General features: G+C 40.2%; 1 protein-coding gene across 3 annotated transcripts; it reads left to right on the top strand.

Annotated features, from left to right (window-relative positions):
* The first annotated feature begins 261 nt into the window (after positions 1–261).
* On the top strand, positions 262–17390 carry ppp4r1l (protein phosphatase 4, regulatory subunit 1-like). Of its 3 annotated transcripts, none has more exons than XM_031301835.2 (20): positions 262–528; positions 2276–2320; positions 2833–2962; positions 5443–5549; positions 5789–5931; positions 6129–6275; positions 6988–7095; positions 7924–7989; positions 8153–8311; positions 9021–9145; positions 9375–9835; positions 9931–10244; positions 10681–10767; positions 10925–11110; positions 12177–12338; positions 12645–12745; positions 13134–13254; positions 13752–13886; positions 14505–14646; positions 15259–17390. In XM_031301835.2, exons 1-20 carry the CDS (start codon positions 522–524, stop codon positions 15402–15404), a joined length of 2892 nt encoding a protein of 963 aa, XP_031157695.1. In that variant the 5' UTR covers positions 262–521; the 3' UTR covers positions 15405–17390. The 3 variants fall into 3 exon arrangements, with proteins under 3 accessions (XP_031157695.1, XP_031157694.1, XP_031157693.1); XM_031301834.2 differs by having other exon boundaries at positions 9336–9835; XM_031301833.2 differs by lacking the exon at positions 262–528 and having other exon boundaries at positions 2215–2320; positions 9336–9835.
* Positions 17391–17427: the final 37 nt, after the last annotated feature.

The raw sequence follows: 17427 nt of genomic DNA, 5'->3' as shown, positions 1-17427 counted from the left end.
ACGCAATAAAGGGACATTTCACTGATTCTTTTTACATGTAGACCACATTGGACCAGGTCTAAATCAAAACCCACTATACCTAGACTTGTCAAATCAGGATTAAATTATCGCAGAGAGGCTAAAGATTCTTTAAAACACCGTTTCAGATTTGTGAAAGCCTTCTGCAGTTGCTCAGCAATGTAAGTTATTTTCCCCTTAACCTTAACTGCGCTGTGAATCGGAAGCTAACTTCAGCGTTAAGTTTCCCCTTAACTGCTGAATCGGAAGCTACGAATCGGAAGCTGACTTCAACGTCGTCACAGATTTGTCCACAGGCTGTATTTACGCCCAGTTATGTCGAGTTTGTGCCCAATCTGAGAAACGGTTATCGGTTTGGGTTATTTAAAAAGTTAATCGACCGGTGTATCCTAGCATCAGGAAGTACCTTCAGGAAGTAGTTTGCTGCCTTGTTTGAGTGACAGCTGTTTGGTGGTGACAGCCCACACGGGACGGCAGCCCGCTGAGCCGAGCCGATACTCAAGATGGCAGGTAATGGCACTTTTCAAACAGTGTGTTCTCTAATACTTTTAAGCTGTGTTGGAACTTATGAAGCTGCATTGTAGTCTCCAGAGTATACATGTTTAAAATAGCGGCTCTTACTGTGCTGTATTTGTGGTATTCCCAGCCAAAGTGCGAGCTAAGGCGAGCCAAGTCAAGCGAAAGCGCTGGACAAGCCTTGTTAGCAAACTTAGCACTGCTAGCCAGCTAGCTAACTAGAGCTACTCATGGGTATCGACATGTGTGACTTTGAGGCTACATTTAAACATATAACTACTCAGTACTTGTATATGTGTTTTTAAATGACCACTCACTTCTGTAGTTAGACAGTACCGCATGCTTTCAGTCGTGTTTGTTATCGAACTGTTGTCATAGCAAAGGCTAGCGAGTTGACCTAGCTAACGTTAGCCGATTTGCTAAAGTCATTTCCAGCCATAAGCTGACCAAATCCTCATTTATACCATAACGAAGGGGATATTTCGTTTTTTTTTGTTGTTGTTTAACTAGTCGTGGCGTTATTTACGCCACACACGACACCTCGTTAAATGTGTCTTTTCGAGACAGGAGTTGTTTTTATAGTTGGAGCACATTCCCCTGCATACCCAGCTGTAAACACTGACACTGGATGTCCCAGTACATGCTTCTACTTCTGGGACTTCTTTCTAGGCTCTTCTTTAGACTACACTAGTCTGCGTTATTGTCCTATCTTTATGTGTGAGTGGTATTGAAAACAAATCAGGATTGGTATTGAAAACAAATCAGTTACGTTATCACACAAAAAATGACTGTTAATGCATTGACAAGATCCTCTTTACAGTACATGTCTAGTTTGTGTTTATCGCTTTGGACTGCGTGATAGTGGGAATTGGGAAGCCAAGCTGGAAGTATCATTTTCAACCAACTAAGTTAGTTTAGAAATGTTTTTAGGAGAACTCTGACTTAGTAACTTCTTTTGTAGTTAAGGCGACATAACAATTATGCCCTGAATGACCTGAGATGTTTGTGATTTGACCAAGAAGAACTTCAACATGTATTTAAAAAAGAAAATAACTGTGGGATACAGGAGTAACATCACATTGGACTGCATGATAATGGAATAACAAACTGGATGTGTAATTTTCAGCCATATGCTTTATTCCTCAAGAGTTGTACCTGATTAGTAGTTTTAATTTAGGCAACACAATTGTCTAAGTGATCCAACATGTGTTTGTGATTTGATTTAAAGAAACAGATAAGTCAAGGCTTAGCCTAATTGATCCCATGCAGGGAAATTTAAGGATACTAAGACATACTTTATTGATCCCCAGGGGGGGAATTACATTTTTTCCCTCTGTTGTTGTTACACATTACACACAGTGTCAGCAAGATAATGAATGAATGAAGACATTTATTTCAGACATATCAAAAATAAACCAAGCGAAACATCAAAGAAATGTACTAATAAGTTAAATAAGCAAAACATTCAATAAACAATAAGTAACATTAGCCAACATAGACATGTCTGAAAAGGAGTAGGAAGAAGTATACACTTATTTAATCCTACCCCTTTTCCATAACTCAGTAAATTATTATTATTATTATTATTATTATTTCATTTACCACATATTTATCTTATTATTAAACTTATCCCTTAAGTTATAACCCCCCTCTCTATCAAAAAAGAACTTGAAAATATTGTGGTATGTTGATGACATGTTTGGCACCATGGATTCACCCTTTAACTGCCCTATGCTTGCAGGTCTATCTTTATACTTTGAAGATGGCCATGATGATCTGGATGATTGTGAGTACTTTGGTTATTTTAATTTGTTAACAACCACATTAAACAAAACCTGGAGTGATGGATTAATTTCTTGTATATGGAACATTGTTTCCCCTCCTCCCTTCAGCAGGGAGGTATATGGAAGTGTCATCTTTCTGGGAAACCCCATTGACCCATGTGAAATATAAAACTGTCAACAGTATTTCAGCGTTTTACGCCATTCTATAATTAGCGGTCATACAGGCCGACGGTCCCTGTTGTCTGCATTAGTGAGGGTGATGAAACAGCTTTTGGATCATACTGCAAAGCCAGTGTGTATTTATTGTTGAAACATTAAACGGAATAATTACTTGTACCTGAGGCTTTCTGCTATATTAGCCTGACTCTTCATCAACATGGCACTGTGACTACTGTGGTGGATCTGTCAGCCCTCAATTAAAAAAGTTTTGTTTTTGTAGGCATCAGTTGTGTGCTTCCGAGATGAAGGTTCCAGTTTTTGTGACAATAAAATTATATTTTTTCTCATGCTGCAGTTGGATTTGATGACTATGGTTCAGAGTGCGACGGAATCCGCATCACAGCCTTCCTCGATGCAGGACAAGACAACCTAACTCCTCTTGGGAGGCTAGAGAAGTATGCTTTCAGTGAGAATGTCTTCAACAGGTAAGTGAAGTCCCGTGGTCAGGCTGTCAACACTCTGAAAAACAGACAAAAGGCTAAATATCAGACAGATAATGGGATGGTCATGAGTATTTTTTTCAGGGTGTGAGGATGCATTGTCAAATTATATAGTGGAATGTAAACACATAGGGATGCGTATTGTAGTGCAGAAAATATAGATTTTTTTTGTTATTCACTGTTGTTAGCTTGCTTTCAGAGATAAAATGATGCAAAACTTACTGCTGCTGCAACTGAGGTTGACAGTAAAGGAATCTCTACAGAGCTTATAATATTGATACATTTTATTTAAATGGTGCTTTTCACAATACTTATTTACAGTGTTAAAAAAAAGAACCACACACTAAAAATACACACCCATTTATCTAACAGTTCTAAAAAAAGTGAGTTTTGACTTGTGATTTGAACGTGGTCAGATTGGTGCAGTCTCGGATGTGTTTGGGGAGAGAGTTCCAGAGGGAGGGGGCACCTATGGAGAAGGCTCTTGTCTGCTTAGATTGTAGAAGTCACAAATGTGCAGTTACACATTACAAAAAACAATTAGCCAGAATCATGCTGTGATCCATACATCACAGCATTTATTTTTTTTAATGTTTTTTGTATATGCAAAAAACGCTAACAGAAAGATGAATACAAATTTTGATTGGTATTTTGGTGTTGAAGTTTCAGGAAAATGAGAAAACTGTTTGACGTATAAACCACGATTTCTAATATATCTGTAGTTGTGTGGACATGTCCTAATATGGACAATTTGTGTTGAGAGCATAACCATGGGGGGGGTTAGCAACAAGGAAACATCAGACTGCAACCTAGTGGAACTATCAAGGAAACGTGGCCGATTTCACTTCTTGTAGAAGAAGTGATGTGAAGATGTAGCCAGATATTTAAATGAACCTTTCATCTAATTTTATAAACTCTACCAGGAAACTGTTATATGTTTAAAACAGCGATAATATAGATTTTGCACCAAATTAGGTGAATTTTTGGTTCTGTTGTATTTTGTGTAAACAAGAATTTGTATTATTGTCACTGTTGAAAGAAAGTTTGATTGATTGTTAGATCGTTCACTTAATGATTGCTGAAAGGTTTTTGTGGCTCAAATAAGTAATAGCATAATGTTGCACAATAATATCTTGTTAATTGATGTACTTTACTTCATATTCATTGTATAGGATAAATGTATTGAATAGTGGCTAAATTGTATCATAAACCCCGCACTGGAAAATTTAAATGTGATAGACATATCGTCCACCTGAAGTAATCTCCAGATGTTTGTTTTTTAACAGTCATCTAGACGACTGTCTGCATTCCTGTGTATTTCCTAATTACATACCTGCCTTAACTCTGTAGTGCAGGAGTGCCAAATACTTAAAGTAAAGCCATGGGTGAATGGTGTCTGTCTGAATGGATATGGCAATACGTTGATAATAGTAGCCCAAAGTCATGGATGATGACACATTTTGATTCATACAAACCCTAATTCCAATGAAGTTGTAGTTGAAGCTTTGTAGGTGGAATTCTTTCCCATTCTTGCTTGATATACGGCTTCAGTTGCTCAACAGTCCGGGGTCTTTTATTGCTGTATTTTGCGCTTTATAATGCGCCACACATTTTCAATGGGAGACAGGTCTGGACTGCAGGCAGGCCAGTCTAGTACCCGCACCCTTTTACTACGAAGCCACGCTGTTGTAACACGTGCAGAATGTGGCTTAGCATTGTCTTGCTGAAATTAGCAGGGACGTCCCTGAAAAAGACTTTGCTTGGCTGGCAGCATATGTTGCTCCAAAACCTGTGTGTACCTTTCAGCATTAATGGTGCCTTCACAGATGTGTAAGTTACCCATGCCATGGGCACTAACACCCCCATACTATCACAGAAGCTGGCTTTTGAACTTTGCACTGATAACAATATGGATGGTCCTTTTCCTCTTTGTCCCAGAGGACATGACGTCCATGATTTCCAAAAACAATTTAAAATGTGGTCTCGTCAGACCACCGCACACTTTTCCATTTTGCGTCAGTCCATCTCAGATGAGCTCGGGCCCAGAGAAGCCGGCGGCGTTTCTGGATGTTGTCGATATATGGCTTTCGCTTTGCATGGTAGAGTTTTAACTTGCACTTGTAGATGTAGCGACGAACTGTGTTAACTGACAATGGTTTTCTGAAGTGTTCCTGAGCCCACGTGGTAATATCCTTTTACATAATGATGACAGTTTTTAAGGCAGTGCCGCCTGAGGGATCGAAAGTCACAGGCTTTCAATGGTGGTTTTCGGCCTTGCCGCTTACATGCAGAGATTTCTCCAGATTCATGATATTATGGACTGTGTGTGTGTGTGTGTGTGTGTGTGTGTGTGTGTGTGTGTGTTGCACTTGACAGGTCTGTCAGGCTGTGCCACGCTCTGTGCATTCAGCACTTGTAGGTATTGGCAGGCAGTCTACTAACTTGACGCTCCTGTTGCTTTCTAGGCAGATCGTGGCTCGTGGCCTGCTTGATGTGCTTCGAGAATTCAGTGACAATGAAAATGACTTTATCAGTGTCATGGAGACAGTTGCCAGAATGTCAGAAGATGGAGGTATATGTATTTTCCTTTTCATCAATTAAGTGGTTATGTCTCTAGATGATCTTTACACTTTTTGAATGTGCTTTCTTTCTCTTTTTTTCTCTTTTTAAACTTCTTTATTAAACACAATGAAATTATTCCAGGATTTAATTTTAAACTTTATATGGTTACAAGCACATAACACTTGTTGCACTGTAATGCACACATTTTATGTTTGTACATTGAGTTTATACTTTAATGTGTGTACTCAGAGCCCACTGTGCGAGCTGAACTGATGGAGCAAGTCCCCAACATTGCCATGTTCTTACACGAGAGTCGGCCCAACTTCCCAGCAGCTTTCTCAAGATACTTGGTACCCATTGTAGTCCGATATCTCACTGATCCAAATAACCAGGTAGGTTTCAAATTTACTACTTTTGTAGCTCATTTTACAATGGAAACAACACTAACAAACACTACTTGTCATTTTCTATGAGCTCTTTTTCTCAGCTTTTAGTAAATAAGAGACGTAGAAAAAATAAGGTTCACTGGTCAGATTCATTTACACCAAGAGTGAAAGAGTTTTTAACTTCCATCTTCAATCTTTTCCAGGTGCGGAAGACCAGCCAGGCAGCACTGCTGGTCCTGTTGGAGCAAGGCCTCATCTCTAAAGCTGATATGGAGACCAAAGTTTGTCCAGTTCTGCTGGACCTCACAGAACCCAGCAGTGACGATGACTACAAAATCGAAGCAGTCGCTGTAAGAAACGCCTCTTTTATTTTTTTTAAGCAAGAGATTGAATTGAAAAAATAGTCTGTGATTTATTATCAGAGACTAAGGCTTAAATGAAATTTAGCTGAGAACCATATTATACTAGACAAAATGCAGAGAGGCACAGTGAATTTCATTTATTGCTTTACTGTGATCAGTCAAGGCCTTTATCGGATCTAGTCAAAAATAAAAAATGGCCTCTATTTTGATGGAACATGATGGATGCCTGCAGAAATTGTTTTTGAGTTGTATAACCTGTAATTTGTCATGTGTTATTGAACTGTCAAAGTTGAAAAAAGGCATTTGTTGAATTAATGAATTCAAAAATTGAATTTGCAATGCCTATTTTAAATTTTTAATGCAAAGGCTCAAAGTTAAATGCGATAATTATTTATATTCTATTTTATTTATATTCCATTCACTAATTCATAGTCAGTATGTCAGTAGTTTTCTCAAATCAGTTTTAGCCTCCTGAAACACACATGACCTGCTCCTTAAACACACACCAATACGCTTCCTCTTTCCCTCTCTACTCTTTATACCCCGATTGTTTCCCTCTGTGGCACATTGTTTAGCTCTCCGCAAAAGCTTTTAGTTTAAATCTTCAACTAGTTTTCTTTCAGTAGTGCAGAATAGTTATGTAATTGAAGCACTATCTGAGTTGTAATGGCACTAAATGCTTTCCATACGTCTCTTACAGATCATGTGTAAAGTTGTCACCATGTTGAGCAAAGACACAGTGGAGCATCTACTACTGCCACGCTTCTGTGACCTGTGCAGTGATGCCAGACTCTTTCAAGTCCGCAAGGTAAAAACCTCCAAATCCTTTTCATCTCTTCCTCCACCTCAAAAGTCAAGTATGCAGTCACCACAGTTATTTTAATTGTGTCAGGATAAATTCAATAACACTCTGAGCCAGGCTTAATTCTGTTTTGCACATCACCTTCGCCTACACTATGCTGCTGTTTTCTGTGAGGAATGTTAATTCTCTGGCATAACTGGTGCCAGTTGGGCAAGGGTATTTAGGAGCTGCAAAGGTGGTCAAATTGTTAATATTTAGTTTTACAATTGTGAGATTTTTTTTTCCCGCCAAAGTGTTCATCTTCCTTTTCTCTGCTCTATTAGCCCAGAACCCGACATAAGCATCTGTGTTGCCCAGGGCTGCAGTCTCAATAAAACATACAAATCCTCATGTCTCAAAGCAGGACTAATTATTTTAATGATTTGAACACTTTTACTGGTAGAAATATTGTATAAGCAGTGTTTATTGTATTTATAAATGTGTATATAATAAATTCATAAATTCATACATTTCAACATATGTGAGAGCTATAGCAGATGGAATCTAGAATTGTTATCCCCCAAAACTGCTTGTAAATAAAAATATGATCAGTTAACTGTTTAAAATCACCACAGTTTATTGTAGCTTTTCTGTCAATACTCTAGCTGCCAGAATATGTGAAAATTTTCTTTTTTTTATGTGTTATTGGTATTCTTTTGCACCAAGTTAATATGTAACCTTGTAATCTGTGGAGTTTGTTTGTTGTTGATGGTTAGAAAAAGCATTATTTTTGATTTATTTGGCATTTGAACTTTGCCTTGTTGTTCATTATTATGTTTGTATTGTGTATTACAGGTCTGTGCTGCTAATTTTGGGGAGTTTTGTTCTATTGTGGGTCAGGAGGCCACAGAAAAACTACTGGTGAGAAGCTCCTTTTTTGTCTTTGAAATTTCTGAAACCACAACTCTATTTCATTCTTTTAGCATGATAGTTTAACATTGGTTCAATTGGTTCTTCACAGTTCAAATACTCAGTGTTAGTTTCAAGTTATACTGACTTTTATTTATTTTTGTTTTTTTTTTAGATGCCCAAGTTCTTCGACCTATGCTCAGACAGTCTGTGGGGCATCAGGAAAGCCTGTGCTGAGTGCTTCATGATGGTCTCCAATTCTACCTCTCCAGAGGTGCGACGTGCAAAATTGTCCCCCCTGTTCATCAGCCTCATCAGTGACCAGTCTCGCTGGGTAAGACAAACACAGGAAAAATTGTATTGCATAAAATTACAAGCACATTTATGTTTAACTTCCTCTTGTGCTATGATGAAAATAGAGGAGTTGCTACTTAACATCTAGTGGCAAGGAGTATTTTTTTCCTTGCCACTGTAAGCATCTTCTTGTTTCTTTTTTATACTGTTTAGTAAAAGTTAAAATAAGAAACTGGCATTCTGAAAATCTGGTAAAAAAAAAAAAAAACAGTGGTGGGCCTCTGATGAGAAATGAAGAATCTCTGGAAATGTTACGGTACTTCACTGGCTATTTAATATACTTTCAAATTGGGTACAAAAATGATTATCAATGGAGCTTGAAGGGTGTCAGTGTTTTGGTCTCGAAGATTTTGCAGCCCTAAGCCCAATCTGTACTTTCCTCATCTGTGACATTGAAAATGACATAGAATGAGCCCAGAATAAATGACCACACAGACAGTTTGCAGCGATGAACATGTGTGATCTTGTCTGTGTATGCAGACGCTCAAGTGTACTATAAACAGAACTGCATGCTGTTCCACTGTCTCTTTGTACTATTTTGGTCCATATCTGACACTGGTGCCCCATGCAAAATTCCTTTTCATGAATGAGTAAACATCATAAGCAAATGAAGACAATTGACTTTAGAGTTATGAAAAGTCCCTGTTGTCATGACGAAACTGACAGATTCCTCTCTGCCCCGCTTTTAGGTGCGACAGGCTGCCTTTCAGTCTCTAGGGCGCTTCATCTCCACCTTTGCCAATCCCTCAAGCACAGGCTTTCACTTCAGAGAGGATGGCGCACTACTAGAGGTCCCCCGGTGTACATTGGACAGGTAAGACTGCATGACCTTCATCACCACTGAATCTGTAATGAATAATGTATCTTAGTAGGTCAAACTTTGGCAGAAATCGTATTATTTAGAGAGCTCTATTATCTATGTTTAAGCAGTACTATATATGATGATGATGATGATATGAGGAATGAGCTGAGTCTTCCTATACATTTTGTTATTCTCATTTCAGCGACTGCTCCCTAAACTCTCTGAACTGCTCCGACATTAGTGGCTGCCACACAGGAAGAACCATCGCTCACACACCTCCCAACCAGGACGGCCGTGCCACACCGTCCCCAGAGCACGTGTCGACAGCTGACAGTGAGGAAATGCACAATTTTGATGACATCCACACTTCTGTTCCCAGAGAGATGTGTGGCGGCTTCATCCGCACATTCTCAAACAGCAACACCAACCCTACGACTACAAACAACGCTAAGAACGCAAAAGACACGGAGCAGACAGACGAGAACTTTAATTCTTTCAACTATTGGAGATCTCCTTTACCAGACATCAGTGGGGAACTGGAGATGCTAAATTGTCAAAAATCAGAGGAAGTGATAGAGGAAGAGGAGGAAGAGGAACTTGATTGTCCTGATTCCAAATCCAGCCCTGGCAAAGCCACCAGCGACCAAATCCAGAAGGTCTTGGACTGTTTGCAACCGCACATGGATGACCCTGATGTACAAGGTGGGTTTACAGAGCTAGATTACATATGATTAGCTGTACACTTTTGGCAATGTATTGGCATGTAGATTGAGTTGTGCATGTGAATTTACATCCAGCTCAAGTCCAGGTGTTGTCAGCGGCTCTAAAGGCAGCCCAGCTCGACAGCCCAGAAGATGACAGCCCAACGGATGACGGCCTGACTGAACCCGAGCCACAAGAGCAGCCCGAGGACGACATCGACATTGTGTCCGTGGAGAGTAAATCTGTGGAGGTTCAGTCTGAGAGTGAAGAGAGTCCCACAGAAGAGGAGCAAACGATGGAAACTTCTCCAGCCTCAGAGTCGAGTCCGGTCCAGGAGCAAGGGGACGAAGAGACGCAGACGGAACCCCTGGAGGACCAGGAAGAGTCTCCTCCTGATTCCCCTATTTTAGTATGAGACTATTCAGATATTTGCAGTGTGTTAAGTCAGCTGTTGTATGTTATATGGCGGAACAGATATACTCCGTAACCATAGACTCAAAGCTGGATTTATACTTAACACAAGGAGTAAACAGGGGCTCTGCAATAGATACCTACGGTGTAGGTTTTGATTTATAGCTCAGCAACAGATTTCTCCCATTATTGTGCTTTAAATACCCTGAAAACTTGGTTTCAAATCTTAAACATTTCTATATATTCGTCTAAATCAACAATGTAAATCAAAAGTTTGAAAAAGAACTATTGTCAGTAATTATTTAAGAGTAGCAAATGTGTTTCATTAGGAATGCGTGGGTGTGTTATCAGAAGAGTGATAAGACATTTTAGCTTCTTTAATGTGTGGTGCGTTGGCTTGTTCCCTAATGTGTGTGTATTTGTATTTTCCTCAGGAGTCTGAACTAATTGAGAGTGTGGAGGAAGAGGGAAAGGAAGACTCTGCTCACAGCCCAGTGTTTGAGGATAAGCCCAAAATCCAGGTCAGTCAGCACTTCTATTATACTTCTGGGAAATATTGATCACAACCTCACAGTTGGTATTGATTGGCACAGACATGTATAATCAAATACCTTCTCCCTGTGCAACCCGATTTCCTCTTTGTTCATCAAACTCTTTCATCTCTCCCCCCATCTCCAGAATGTCATTCCCCAGCAGCTGTTGGATCAGTACCTTTCTATGACTGATCCGGCTCGGGCCCAGACGGTGGATACAGAGATAGCCAAACACTGTGCCTTCAGCCTGCCGGGGGTAGCGCTCACCCTGGGACGACAGAACTGGCACTGCCTCAAGGACACATATGAAACCCTCGCTACTGATGTGCAGGTAGGCAGAGAAATGGGGGAAAATGATAAAGGTAATGTGGGGTTAGATTAGCTGTTTGATTCCAAAATGAGTATTGAATCGCATGAAGAAATATAAGCCACACTGTTAATGTAAAGCTCAATTTAAAATATTTTATTTGTTTGGATTTCGAAGCTCTGGGACTTTTGTCCTGAGATGATTTTGACTGTATAGTCATAACAGCTGAACTAGTGTAGCATTTGAAATTAATTGATTAAGATGTGTTTTTATACCTCTTATTGGATTTTATTGTTTTAGGTTGTAGGAAATAAATTTTGCCCTAAAAATCTTGCTTTATTGGCATGAATGTTAAAGTTGCATGGTTGTCGAAGCTAAATGACGTAGCATGACATGACATAATTATGTTTTACACAATAAAACAAAGTGGAAAATCACAAGATAACAAAGTCTTTTATAAAACCGTACAATGAATGTACTGTTTAATTGACACGAATGAGAAGTGAGCCAAAGTACATTGAATGAGGAGTCTTGTGTTTTTCTTTTGGTTGTGGCAACTACCATATATAGAATTTTTATTTGTATCGGTTATTATGTTTCGGTGTTAAAGCTAGTAAAGGGAGTGAGGGTCAATTGTTTTTAAGGTTTTGCCAGAATTTCTCAACCATGTTAATAAGAAACCTATTCACAACAATGTGCATGTTTTTTTTCTCATGTTTTTAGCTTGATTAGAGTAACATAACACTTGTACAAATGCACTGCTTGAAGGGCAAGAAAGGGAACTGTACGAGGCAGAGAAACGTTGCTTTACTTAACCGCAGCAGAGACGGTGTGACAGCACTCAGTCACGCAGTCATTACTTCATCACAGCACTGAATACCACTGTGTTGACATGACATCATTGCACTGTACAATGGATTCAGACCAGTCATTGGAGGGGTTCAGATAAATGTTTTTTCCTGCATTATCAGTACATGTTAATAAACCAATAAGTGGTTGTTTTCCTATTTAAGAAGCAACATAGGAGTTTTTTTCTTTTACCAAGACACTGCTTGTTCACGACTGGTGCTTTAATCCTTGTGTGTTGCAGTGGAAGGTGCGGCGTACGCTGGCTTTCTCCATCCACGAGCTGGCCGTTATCCTGGGAGACCAGCTGACAGCAGCTGATCTGGTGCCTATCTTCAATGGTTTCCTCAAAGACCTGGACGAGGTCCGCATTGGCGTGCTCAAACACCTCTACGACTTCCTCAAAGTGAGATTATAGATTTATATACTCCCGATCCAAGTGTGAGAACACTTTTTGACCATAACGTGACTAAGTTTGGTCTTGTTAGATAATGTTTGAGCATTACGCAGCAGGAGGCAAGAAGTTTCCGTTTGGGACATTACATTTCAGCAATGCTGTTCAGCAATGACAAAAGTTGAATTCACAGCTCTGTTGCAAGTGCGCTGTTTTGCAGCAGTTTTGGTTTCCAGTTAAAGAAGAAAATCACAGTTTGATTGCTTTACAGGTTGTACTAGATAACTTAGATGGTTTATGTGCATCCTCTTGTTGCAGCTGCTGCACGCAGACAAGAGGAGAGAATACCTGTACCAGCTGCAGGAATTCATGGTGACGGACAACAGTCGTAACTGGAGATTCAGATATGAGCTGGCAGAGTACGTCTCCTCTTCCTCTTCCAATTGAGAAATAATTACGTTTAGATTTTAACAGACTATCTTATCCAGATCGGTGTCTTGCTCATAGACACTATGGCAGGGCTGAAGTCTGCTCTCGTAACACTATATGGGTTAGATTTAATTCTCCAGTGAATTTACAGTATCACCTAAACGGTTTATTTCCTAATTGCGACCCTTTGTATTTCACTATATTGTACTTCTGTTTACAGGAAAGTGTGCATGACTGAAATTCTCTCTCTCTCTCTCTCTCTCTCTCTCTCTCTCTCTCTCTCTCTCTCTCTCTCTCTCTCTCTCTCTCTCTCTCTCTCTCTCTCTCTCTCTCTCTCTCTCTCTCTCTCTCTCTCTCTCTCTCTCTCTTCCCCTCCAGGCAGTTGATCTTGATCATAGAGTTGTACAGCCACAATGATGTGTTTGACTACCTCAGACAGATAGCCCTCACACTCTGCTCTGACAAAGTATCAGAGGTCAGGTGGATCTCATACAAACTGGTAAGTGTACATTATTGAATTTGTTTTTGATGATGGTCGGTACGTGTTGTAGGTTTGTGATAAACTAATGCCCTGACGGGGTTGTATTTAAACATCTTACCTTGGCTGCAATGAGACTGGGGGGGATACGTTTACACCTTCGAAGGTGTTATTTGTTAAGGAAAAGTTCAACATTTTAGGTAATCCTCCAGGCCTCCACTCTTTGCACTGGTGCAAATGTTTTCAATTGCCTCTCCGCTCTGCTAAAAATACACGTCTAGTCAATTAGTCTATTATTTTTGACAGACCCCCGACATGTTGCACAGAGCTGATCGAGCTGGGCAACGGTTAAGACAGGAGGCGGAAGCTCCTCAATATGTCACTTCTCTGTTATGGGTCCAATATCGGCCTTTGAACACATGTTGACCACCTCAAACACAAGTTAGCATTTTTTGTTGTTGATTAACTGCAGTTTTAAATCCTATTTTTAAGTGTATTATCACCTCTTGTGTTCTCAGGTTGTAGAGATCCTCCAGAAGCTGTATGCATGTGGGGCCGATGATCTGGGCCTGAACTTCATCAACGAGCTCACCGTCAGGTTCTGCCACTGTCCCAAGTGGGTGGGACGGCAGGCCTTTGCCTTCATCTGCCAGGTCTGTAACTCTATCTAACATTACTTAGCACGAATTAGTGAAACAGCAGCATTGTCTCTTTACATGTTTTTCAACTCCCTAAATAACTGTGTACCTCTTTGATTGCTTGTCTGACGGTTGTCCAAGCTACGATTGGGAAATGAAATGGCAAATGAATTGTTGAGGGGCAGAGCAAGTATCCCATTTATGATTGGAACACTTTTAATGCCATTTCCTTTAATTTCTCACTAAAAACATTTTCAACATTCTTAAGCTTCTGGATTTAACATTGTCATGAGTAAAGGTAAAATGTGTTTTTAAGAGTAAAACTTGATGCTGTTGTAAAATATTGCTAAAGAGATGCAGACAAAACACTAGCTGTTTCCTATGTAATGTTCATGTTAGACAACCTGATGACAGATAAGAGCTGCAGCTATGTATTGCAGTAATACTGTAGAGGAGAACTATTAGTTCATTACAGTAATACTGTAGAGAACTATTAGCTCATGATTACATTCTTGATCTGTCAGCTCTTGTGACAGAGGTTCATATTCATAAAATGCCTCTTGACTCCCTTCTTCCTGTGTTAGGTTAGCTTTCTAACTCCAGCCTGTCTGTGTGACTTTGTGTTTACTGTAGGCCATAGTGGAGGAGGACTGCATGCCCATGGAGCAGTTTGGCCAGCACCTCTTGCCCAGCCTGCTCAGCCTCTCCTCAGACCCGGTGGCCAATGTCCGCGTACTGGTGGCCAAGGCTCTACGACAGAGTGTCATGGAGAAAGGTAAACATTTAAATAAACTTAATGATTGATGTTGTCTTTTAAGGATAAGACGATATCCTGTATTTTTGTTATTGCCAACAAATTTAGCTCACCAAAATTGACTATGTGTTCAATACTTTTTCAACTGATTCTTATTGAAGAAGTAAATCTTTTTAAAACCGGTCACAAATAAATAGTTTCAAAAGTTATTTCCTAAAACAGCTAAGCACTGTAGCTTTAAGCAAATGTTCCTCAAACAGGATTAAACTGCATTTGTTGCGGGCTATTTTCTGCTTCGGATTTGTTGCTCTGGCAAGTATTTGCGGCAGCAAGAAGGTGAATGTGGGATCAACTCAAAATAATCTACAGTATATTCATGTGAAGGAAAATGTCAGCCAGTGTCTGTTTTATGGACAACAATTGAGGTGAGGAATAAGTTATATCAGGCTTTGGATAACAATACTAGTTAGTATGATCAGTTCACTTGGTCTTTCTAATGGGATTTGCTTATAATAAGAGCAATACAGAATATTGCCTCAAACACATGCTCTGCCTCTTCTCTCTATTACACATATCCCGTAGCATTTTGATGGTAGGTTTTTACTTGAACTAACAGTCTTGTTTTGTGTACAGCTTACTTCAAGGAGCCCTGCTGTGCCTACTCTGACGAGCTGGAAGAGACTGTGATGGCTCTGCAGTCCGACAAGGACCGGGATGTCCGCTTCTTTGCCAGCCTGGACCCCAACAAATGCTTGATGGACACAGCTCCCTTGATTTAGCCTCAGCTCCTGAGTCCTATTACAGCCCACCTGCCTGTCTACCTACCTGTCTGTCTGACTGATGCACAGTCAGCGCAACCTGCAACACCAGCACCTGACCAGATCCCCAACCACTCGCCTGCTGGGCAGACCTGCACCAACGACCACTTGGGAATCATGTCAGATGATCAGATTATAAGATAAAAGTATGAGCGTGCTCAAACAACACAACCCAGCCTCTGGTTGAGCACTGCATAGCGCACATTGCATTCACGATACAAAATGCATACGTCTCAGAGTTTTCAGAAGATGAGCAGGACTCAGAGGATAGCTGCACCACTTTGTGGGAGCTGCCGTATTCACGCCTGAATTTTTCCTCACCCTCCTCCACACTAACATCGACCCAATCCTTCCCCAATCGCAGACTTGTAAAACTACGACGGGCTCTTTCTCTCCAAAGCTAATTGTAAGCTTGATATAAAATTGCTGAATTGATTTTTTTTTTTTTTTTTTTTTTTCCCCTCTCTCTCTCTCTTTGTGGATTTCTTCTTAACGAACAAGCGGGCAAGGCCTGTCTGACTCTGATGTGTGCACTAACTCAGGGGGACTCATCTGAACCTAAACAGCATTATTAGCTTACATGATAAGCAGCAGCGCCGGGATCCCTGGTGAAAAAAACTCCAGCTGTCTGAGCAACAGACCAGCCAAACCAAGTAGCTCTGCTGGTGTCTCTCGCCTCATTTCCTCTTAAATGCCTCTGTTGTCTCAGACGTCCTGTCTCTTCTGAGATGTCCTCTGGGTTATCGTCTGTTTCCCTTCTACCTTCTCTTCACTCTTCCTCTGCATTTCTCCACCTGGTCTTCATGGGCCACTGAAACCACTACTACTGCACAGAAGGAAGTGATTCTGCCACTCAGCGTAACTCTCGATTAAACCCATATCTTGAAAGAACACCTTAATAAACTGTTGATTGCTCCCCTCCCCTCTTGTCTGTTTACCAATAATGTGACACAACACGTCTCCCAAACGGCAGGGGACAAATAAATACCTCTGTTTGGACACGACTGGCCAGTGTGGCTTACATGTAGAGGGACATCCACGGTTCAAACGGGCTCTGAATATCCTCGACGGGTGATTCTTTGGTGTTGACTAAAACATCTTAAGGGCTCATGACGAAGTGACAGAGGGTGACGTAAATCTCCGAAAGAAGTGGAAGAAAGCAAGCACACTGTTCGATTATGCATGCCCCCCACACACACACACACACACACCCCCCTTGTGTATAGTCTATTCCAATTCCTTAAGGTTGACCTCCTGATAATGATTTATGTGACCATGGTAACTTTCAGTGGATCTGACTGACCAGTTGTACAGTAGGTTATAGGAATGGCTGTGTGATGAGACTGAGAGGCAGCTCATCATTATTTCCCTCTCTTGGTGGAATGATTTTAAGTATGAGGTCTCTCAACATTTTGCAACTCTTTTGTATAGCTTAAACCTGTGGAAAGCGGTTTGTGTTTATGAAACCAAGGCCAGTTGAGTCAGGTTTTTACTCATTGAGATGTGATACAGTTTGGGAGAAGTCACCAAGTCACTTTTTGTAGTCTCTCAAGCTTGTTTGTTCTCCTTTTGTTGTTAATGGTAACCCCTTTTTTTTCCTTCTTTTTTTAAACCTAGACATAACTTGAGAACTTAAGCTGATTGTGGTGTGTGCTGTGCATCTCAAGTCTTTCTTCCCTTGAAAGGAGAGCTCACTGCGGTAATGGCGGTGTCTACTCATCTCGTCTGTCTGCGATTTGTGTCCATCTCATTTTTTATGTAGTAGAACAGTTAATATATACATTTTATGAAAATTATTTTTCTTTTCAATTATGCACCACTGTTCAAAGATTTTATATCCTAACTTTACAAAATTTACAACCTTTGTAATATTCAATGGTTTCTTTTAAAAAGACATTTTATGTAATGTTATTTTTAGTATTCTGTAATTAAAATGATGAAAATGAACATGTTGTGCTTAAGTTTTGTTTTCTAGTTCTGCATT

This window comes from Sander lucioperca, chromosome 6 (assembly GCF_008315115.2).
Source record: "Sander lucioperca isolate FBNREF2018 chromosome 6, SLUC_FBN_1.2, whole genome shotgun sequence".
NCBI lineage: Eukaryota > Metazoa > Chordata > Actinopteri > Perciformes > Percidae > Sander > Sander lucioperca.
The sequence above is the reverse complement of the archived record's forward strand: the minus strand, read 5'-3'. Positions and strand labels throughout refer to the sequence as shown.

What these genes read in the sequence shown, in the direction of transcription:
- ppp4r1l (XM_031301833.2), top strand. Translation starts at nt 2,230, where the DNA reads ATGTTTGGCACCATGGATTCACCCTTTAACTGCCCTATGCTTGCAGGT. An exon ending in CCCCGGTGTACATTGGACAG is followed by an intron (nt 9,146 to 9,335) that starts GTAAGACTGCAT and finishes TTCTCATTTCAG; the next exon opens with CGACTGCTCCCTAAACTCTC. An exon ending in AGGATAAGCCCAAAATCCAG is followed by an intron (nt 10,768 to 10,924) that starts GTCAGTCAGCAC and finishes CCCCATCTCCAG; the next exon opens with AATGTCATTCCCCAGCAGCT.